The 8744-nt window shown below is 46.6% G+C and overlaps 1 protein-coding gene across 1 annotated transcript in view; it reads left to right on the forward strand.

Moving 5' to 3' along the window:
* Nucleotides 1-8385, forward strand: part of LOC138488293 (multidrug and toxin extrusion protein 1-like) — an 832142-nt gene extending 823757 nt beyond the window's left edge. Inside the window, exon 17 of the mRNA XM_069615176.1 lies at nt 7213-8385. Within this exon, the coding sequence (XP_069471277.1) occupies nt 7213-7463 (251 nt within the window). The 3' untranslated portion in view covers nt 7464-8385. The remainder of the gene's footprint in view (nt 1-7212) is intronic.
* Nucleotides 8386-8744: the final 359 nt, after the last annotated feature.

Genomic DNA, 8744 nt, shown 5'->3' on the forward strand with positions numbered 1-8744 from the left:
CCAGGGATATGTTATCCAGGTGGCCAAGACACGGCCATCACTTTTGGATCCAGTTCCTGCGGGTGGACCAGTGCCAGAGGATCACATGGAAGAGGGGTCCACGGGGAGTGGAAGTGGGACACCGGAGGGTGAGACGCGGTATCCCCTTCCCAATGACACCTTTTCCTCATCCTACCTGGTAGGATACCTATGAATTCAACTCCCCCATCCCCCCTTCTCCAACAAAAACACTTTCTCACAGTTCACACAACAGACTGACACCAGAGCCATATGTATACCTGACATGTCCTAACACCATGGACAGACAAGGGATTATTACACACACCTGACTTCTATCACACTTCCCCACACAGATAAAAGGCGGAGCACAAAAGCACACTCTGATGGAGGCAAACCATACAAGGAAATAGCATTTCCAAGATGGCAGTTTAATACAAGGAGAAAGACGGGGAGACCAGAGAGTCGCAAGGAGGGAAGTACCTGTGACCTTTAAAGACAATTACTTTCGGGAGCCTTGGAAAGTAAGAAACCGAAGACCAGGAACTAAGGCTGATAAAACCTGCCAGAGGTACCCGAGGCTGTCCCGTATCGATAACTAAGGTGGGGAGGAGCGATTGCCCCTGTGGTACTGTCCTTGGCTCCTACAACAAAGCGGTGTCAGAAAAGACAGTAGAGCCAGTGAGTCGGAGAGACTGATATCAACCCCGTTTGCATTTTGACCCAAGGTTGCAAGCAGCGAAATTGTATAAAGAGAACAGTGTGTGAGGCGTCTGTAATAAGCAACATGGAGATAATTAGAAACCAAAGGAGTAGTTTAACTTTATAATTGAACTTTGGGAGGCCAAGAAAAGATAGCATACACAGAGTGGTCCGGCGCCATGTGGGTGCACATTCCAAAGTCTCTTTTAGGTATCCAACTGATGTTGAGTGTGAGAAAAAGGAATATTGAGATCAAGGTGATCATGCAACGGGACAATCAAAACCCTGTGCACATTGGAAAGGCATTGATAGTTTAAAGTACATCACAATTGGTCTGAGCCCAGCTGAGGGAGACTAATCGAGTGAAAGAAAGGAATCTGAGCCCGGGTGAGGGCGATCTAGGGCGAACCATGAGTCACCAAGAAGGAATTATTGAAACTGTTGTTTAAAGGGATCTGAGCCTGGCTGAGGGGGATCCAGCGTGAATCCCCAAATTGAATACTGTAAAAGCGAAATAATGTGTTTGCATTGTTTTTGTATACCAGGCACTCCGAGTCAAGAGGCATGCAAGAAGTAAAGAGGCTTAGGGCCTCATTACACGGAAGGCGGTAAGGTTTAACGGTCACCGGTAATGGTACCGGTGACCGTTAACCCTTACCGCCTTATTATGGGGTCCCTTTGCGGGTAGGTACTTTAATGCCTGCTTTTTGCAGGCGTTAAAAACCAACCCGCAAAGGGACCTCGGTGCTAATTACGGCACCGCAAATTTGCGGTACCGTAATTAGCACCTTCCCCATTCCCATTATGCCCTATGGGGCAAAACTGGGAATGGGGAAGGGCAATGGTGGAAGGGGGAATTACCGCCCCGCCAACCTTGGAATAGGGCGGTAATTCCCCTTTCCACCAAGGCGGTGCCGGTATTTTACCGGCATGAACCATGGCGCCGATAGCGCCATGGTTCACCGCCTACCGTGTAATGAGGCCCTTAGACACAGAAGGTCTTCAACTGTGAAAATTGATCTATACCCTTGTGCCTCCACTAGGACTGCATTATTATTATTTGGTGGTCATAGCTTGCTCCGATCTGTAGATTTAGGTTTAGATAGGCCTTTATCTCACCCTTGTGAAAGTTCAGTATAGTTGGGCTTTAGCGAGGTTCAGAGGTGAACACGAGAACGGGCAGTTTGGGTTTATCTCGAAGGCCTAGAAGGCACAGGCACAACAAGCAGCATCTTTTGGCACTGAGCTCTGCAGGAACACTGGGTTCCCTGAATCTATCAATGATTGAAAATAAATATCTGAAAAATATTCTTGGTTTACCCATTAGTACCCTGAATCTGCCTGTGTTTTAGAGACTGCCATGTTACGCATTGAGTTGCTTTGTATGGCACGGCCAGTTCATTATTGGGTGAGGATCTGGATGTCAGAACAGCTGGGCAAGTACAGAGAAGCATTGATAGGTCTCATCCTATAAGCATGTAGCATGGGGGTAAGTCGCTACACTGGTTCACCTATATAAAATGTGAACTTAATGACATTGGGCTGGGCGAGCTATGGACTAACCCAGACAGCATGACCAACAATTGCAAAACATTCATAAGAGAAGCCTATCTGGTAAAGATAGAGTGGGAAATCCTAAGCAAGGTTGTCCATGCCACTCAGTTGACCCATTACTGGGGTCTGAAGCAAGTATTTGGCTTTGATGTATAGCTTGATTAAGTAAATCCGAAACATGCAAGAGCTCTATACCTAAAACTAAGCCTGTGCATATTACCGGTAGCAGGTCTGGATTCAATTGAGAGTGATGTCCATTTTGTTTTGATGTGTCCCCATTATTTAGATCTGAGAAAAATGTTTTTAAGGCCCCTTCTCATAGAGAGATATGCCAGAACTACGATAGAAGCACTGTCCCTCTGTTGCTGTGCTGCTGACGCGCTGGCTGTTTACTCTTGCGGCTGACTCGCACCCTGACACATCCCTCACTAACCCCAATTTCTCCAACTCCAACGCCCTTGACTTTCTTGCCCCTGTCATGAGGGTCTGACTGAAGCCTCCAAAAAAGTACAACTCTTGGTACGACTCTGATCTGGCTGCAAGGTTAGGGCAGCTGAAGGGAAATGGAATGCGTCAGGCAGACCCTCTGACAAACTGGCCTGCTGCCTCTTTGAAAGGCAATATCGACTCTGCATCCGCACCAAAAAAAGAGTCTTTATTCAAGCCTGCATCTCTGCGGCATCAAACAACACGGCCAAACTCTTCAAAGTCTGTAAAGAACTGGCCAATCCTGCAGCAGCCTCCTCTTCTGTCACATCCATCCAATAACTTTGCTTGGCCCTGGCCTCTCACTTCACTGCAAAACTCCACAACCTCCTCTCCTCTCTCACTTCCACACCGCATCATACACCAACACCCCCGGAGCCTCCCTTAGCCCCTCCACCACTTCTCCTCTCCTCTCTCACTCCCATCACACCTGATGAGGTCGCCAGACAAGTCTGGTCTATGAAGGCCTTGTCCAAACAGGTGGACCCCTGCCCCTCCAGAACCATTAAGAACAACATTGACTCTCTCGCTCCTGCCTTAGCTGATCTCTGCAATCTCTCTTTTGCCACTGGAGTTTTCCCAACTTCCCTTAAGCACTCCCTTGTGCACCCTCTGCTTAAGAAACCCTCTGTCGACCCCTCCATTCTGGCAAACTACCACCCCATCTCTATGACACCTTTCCTGGCCAAACTAATGGAGAAGCTGGCTACCTCTTAGCTCACCCTCCACACTGAATCTGCTGGTTTCCTCCACGACCATCAGTCTGGCTTTAGAGCATCCAGAGGCACAGAGACTGCTCTTATGAACACCCGTGAAGACCTGCTCTCAAATCTTGACACTAACAATCCCCTTGTCCTCATTCTTCTTGACCTCTCCTCAGCCTTTTACACAGTAAACCACAACATCCTGATCCCACGTCTCTGTGACACCCTGGGAATCACTGGTCAAGCTCTGGAGTGGTTAAATTCCTTCCTGTCTGACCGCCCACCCCAGGTGGAACGTGGGTCCTTTCTATCCACTATCACTCTTTCAACCTGCGGCATCCCCAGGGCTCTAACCTTTCCCACTGGTTCTTCAATGTCTACATGGCTGCCCTAGCACGTGAGCCAGTTTCACCACTAATTTCCAGTGTTATGCAGATGACACGCAACTCTCCTTTTGGCTACCCTCAGCCACCTCCTCTACCTTGCTCATATCTGACTATCTGCAATTAGGTCTTGGTGTGCTGCAAACGACCTCTGCCTCAATGCCAGTAAGACTGAGATTGTTTGCATTGGGACCCCTGCTCTCGCTTTCCCACTGTCACTCTGTCCGACCTCCCTTGGCCCTGCGCCTGCACCAACATGCGAAGCAAAACACATTGGGGTCATCTTCGACTCCACTCTCTCCTTCTCCACTCACATCTCGGACATTGCTAAAAAGTGCAACTACCAGCTGCACCTCCTCTGAGGTACTCCTCCTTTTCTCACTTTCCCCCAGAGGCTCACTGTCTCCAGAGCCCTGGTTCTCTCAAGGCTTGACTACTGCAAAAGCCTCTTTCTCAACCTCCCTGCCACTGCTCTGCGCCCTCTGCAATTCATCCAGAACAGAACCGTGAGACTTATCCTTGGCCTCAATCCCAGGGACCGCATCTCTCCAGTGCTGAAATCCCTCCACTGGCTCCCTGTGACTGCAAAGATCAAAACCAAGACCCTCTGCATTGTCCACAAGGCTTTCTGGAGCCTGGGACCCACCTATCTTCACTGATGCCTTCCTAAATACTCTCCCTCCTGAGCCCTCTGCTCATCTACCTCCAACCTTCTGCGAGTGAGCCGGTTCTCTAAGCAGAGATTTGGAGGGAGATCTTTATCCTCCGCAGGGGCCCCCCTGTGGAATAGCCTCCCTACCACCCTCCGTCTTGAGTTCTAGAAACGCCTTAAGATATTCCTCTTCTCCTCTTCCTTATCTCTCTCTCTCTCTACCCTGCTAACCTCTCTCCCCTCTCTATCCCTCGCTCCCTCCACTTCCACACAGCATGCCGACTGGCTGCCGGGAGCACCTCAGAGTCTCACCTCACAGGTACCCGGCACCCTCGCCAGTCCTCCAGCACTTGCCTCAGGGCCTGCGCTTGTCTCATTGCTACTGCACTCGGTTAATTACCCATTGAGAATGACATCTCTCAACACTTACCCAGTTTCTGCCCAACTGGGCGCATCTGAAGATCCACCCCTGCACTTTTCCTCTTCACCCTCCTCCTCCCCTCTACTGTACCATCTGTGCACTTGCACGATCTGATCGTACTGTGCTTTGAAGATCGTTTATCTTTCCCTCCCTGTACCCCTTATTGCATGGTGGTGCCTCTATGCTCTTTGAAAAACTGCAGAATCGTCTTTAGACCTATTTGTTGTTATCTTCCATGTTAATTGTATCTATGCACTTACTCTGCCTGGGCGGACTGGTTATCGTTCAGAAACTCAAGGGCTCTGAATGACTTGTTTTCTCCCGTTCCCTCTCTCGTTGAGCGCCTTGAAACACTTGCCTTGTGTATAGGCACTTTTCATATAAACATTACCATACCATACCTCATGTGGGTGTGGCAAAGAAGAAAGAGGAAGGTTGCTGCCTGACTTGTTACTATCTATTAGTGATGTTATGCTATGATTTTTTAATGGAAGACATTGCTCATTAAGGTACTTGAAAGACTTTACTGTCAAGATTTGTATGCCATAATTTGAGATGCATTTGTGATTTGTAGGATTTGGTACAGTGTGCTGTCATCTAACGGCTGTTAGATTCTTAACCATTGTTTAATTCTCGATTATATTTAATTTAAGCTTTTTGGACCTCAAAAGCTGGACATAATTCATTCAGCAACAGTGTTTCTGTGGCTTGTTTCTGTTTCGAGTCGGATATTCCCACATGTTTCTGCGCATGGGTATTGAAATATACACACTCCTGCATACCTCAACTCATGCCGTCCATGTTACGTCAGAAAAATAAACAATCTGAGTATATCAGCGTGAGAAGCTTCAAATTTAGGATAGGGATAGTGTGACAGGAATTTTACTTTGGATTTAATCAACTTGTACTACCCTGGACCAACCACTAGATGGTGATCTATGCAAAGCATTTGTATTTGTATTTGTATTTAGTTTATTTATAGAGCGCAGCCAGGCCCGGGGGCATAAGGGCGCGTAAGGTAGAGCTGGTTACAGGGGAGCAGGTAAACAGAGTTACGTTACAGTTACAGGAAGGTTACAGTTACATAAGTGTGCAATCAAAATAATACAGTCAGCCAAGTTCCATAATAGTTACAGGTAGGAACTGGCATAATAAGCAAGTGCATACGCAGAAATATCAATTCCAAGTGATTGGCCAATGTCCAATAGGCTAAGGTTAGGCTGTCAGGAGTCCGTGTTATGGAGCCAACACTTCGTGCTATGTTTGAACCGGTTCAATGAAGGTTCTGCACGTAGATGTGGGGGGATGGTGTTCCATAGTTTGGATGCTTGTACCGGGAAGCTAGCTCCACCCGAGTTGTGGAGTTTAAATCTCGGTATGGTCAAGGTGTTAGTTTGGGCTGCTCTAAGAGGTATCAAGGCAGAGTGTGGTGTGAAATGGTTAGTGAGGTATGCTGGAGCAAGGTTAGCCCTAACTTTGTGTGTGAGGGCAAGCGTTTTCAGGGATATTCTATGCTTGACAGGGAGCCAGCGTAGGTTACGTCTGGTCTCAGATATGTGTGCTTTTTTGGGGATGTTAAGGGCAGCTCTGATTGCATTGTTTTGGACTACTTGTAATTTATTAATGTTTTTGTGGCTGGTGCCCAAGTAGAGGGCGTTGCAGTAGTCTATTTTGGAGAGGACTAGTGCTCTCGCGAGAGTGATACAGTTGGGTGCGGAGATGAATGGTCTGCATGCAGTGATAAGCTTGCAAGTGTAAGCAGCTGATGACGCTACTGCGTTAGTTTGTTTAGAGAGGGATAAGGTAGCATCCATGTAAATACCAAGAGTTTTAGTGTTATTAGAGACTGAGATGAGATTGCCATCTATGGTAAAGGCTTTGAATGAAGGATTGAGATTTTTAAGTTTGGCATGAGTGCCCAAGATGATCAGCTCGGTTTTATCGTCATTGAGACACAAGCCATGGTGTGCCATCCATGCTTGTATAACGGAGTAGATTTCATTGAGCGTCGTGCTGTCTATTTCGTAGTCACCCGTGATAGGAAAGAGTATCTGGGTGTCGTCCGCATAGTTGGTATACGTAACACCCAGATAGTCTAGGATATCGAAGAGGGGTTTCGTGAATATATTATAAAGTGTCGGGGACACGCATGAGCCTTGCGGGACACCACAAGGTACTGGGGCCGGCTCGGCGGAATGCAGCTCTAAACAGATATAAGCCCCAGAACAACCATTTCTGGATAAGTAATAGCTCTTGCATTGGAAGGGTTAACCTGTCCTTTAACTTTATTATTTCAATTATTTTTCTTTACAGTGGATCCCGAAGAAAATGGGGACATTGCGCTCACTGAGCTGACAGAGGGTGAAAAGCAAGATGACGGGCTTGTGCCGCTGGAAAGGTCTGATGACGGCCCTCATTCACCCACGATTCGAGCTCTGTCTGTGAAGGAACTGGTCCTCCGACGTGGACTCGCCATATTAGCTGCTGTCCTCATTTTAATCATAGGCATTTTAGTCCGACTGGCGACGAGCAGCAGCTTTAAGGACTCTGAAAATAATGGCTAAATCGAGCATTACTAAAGCTCCAGAATTTTGCAAACTAAGTAAAGTCAGCTTCCTGCTAATCGTGCTGTGATTTGGCAGTGCACTTGCGCCTCAAAGGTGAATGTATCAAGGGGGGTCCACCCTATGACACATTGGGGAACACTGTGGCATCTTATTGGAAGAACACTGAAATCCAAGCTAGACTGGATCGGTGGATACAAGAGCGGTGAGGAATGGCAAGGACAGGTGAATGGCAACAATTGTGCATGTTAACAATAGGCACAGTCAGAAAATAAATACCAACCAGTCGCAATATCTAGACAACCAAATTGATGCAGCAGCAAATATAGAGCAATTCTGCTTTCACCAAAACAGATGTTTTTTTAGCCATTCATTTCCCAACCCGGGCTGGAGACTCTGAGCCATGTCTTTATAGAAAACTGACAATTTCACAAACATGAGCTGCCTTTGATGGGCCCTAAAAACCTTTAATGACACAAAACAAAAGCATTCATGTTTTTAATGAACTTCACAGTATTTTTTTTTTTATTTCTAGCTTTGACTTAAAATGATGAGGAACCTAGAGACCATTTATTATCTTTTGTGATCTTCTCAGCGACTATTCAGCCACAAAGTCACACGATGAGTCTTTAGTCATTCCTACGTCCCTGCAGCTCACAATTTGGGGAATCCACTTCCAACATCTCCCTGTGAAGACGTGAGTTGGGCAGTGCCCTCAGAAACTTTGTGAAAAATCTCTATCTCCCTCAGCCATATTTAGAATGTCTTTCATTGTTGCTCCAATGGGCATCCTCGATCATTATTGGAAGTAAATACAAAGCCTGAGATTTGGCTGGATGCAGAGAATGCCATGGAGTACAAAACTGACAATAAAACGTATGCACATTAAATAAAACATTGAATGAAAAAAACAATTAAACAAGTTCTGTTTTTTGATTGCCCTGCTTTATTGTGAGTCGGGGCTAGCACTAACGCAAAAGGCCACTGCTCCTAGATAGAGCGAGCAAGACAAGTTACTGGCCAAGTGGTTGCTTTGATGCATGCATTATTAGTTAATTCCAATTAAAATTACGCTGGATTTAGTGAAACAGGTATAGAATTCAAGAATTTTGCTATTACTGTCAGACATATATATCGAATTCTCAAAAGGAATCATTCCTGTATCCACTAGTGGTGGAGTGGTTGGCTCATGTGTGTGCCCCTCCTCAGTGCCTGGTACCTTCCTTGATTCTCTTAGGGCTGGCACTTGCCTCCCTTAGTGTAAGTAAAAATAAAGTGCAC

Source organism: Ambystoma mexicanum, chromosome 9, assembly GCF_040938575.1.
Source record: "Ambystoma mexicanum isolate Mex_15411 chromosome 9, UKY_AmexF1_1, whole genome shotgun sequence".
NCBI classification, from domain to species: Eukaryota; Metazoa; Chordata; class Amphibia; order Caudata; family Ambystomatidae; genus Ambystoma; species Ambystoma mexicanum.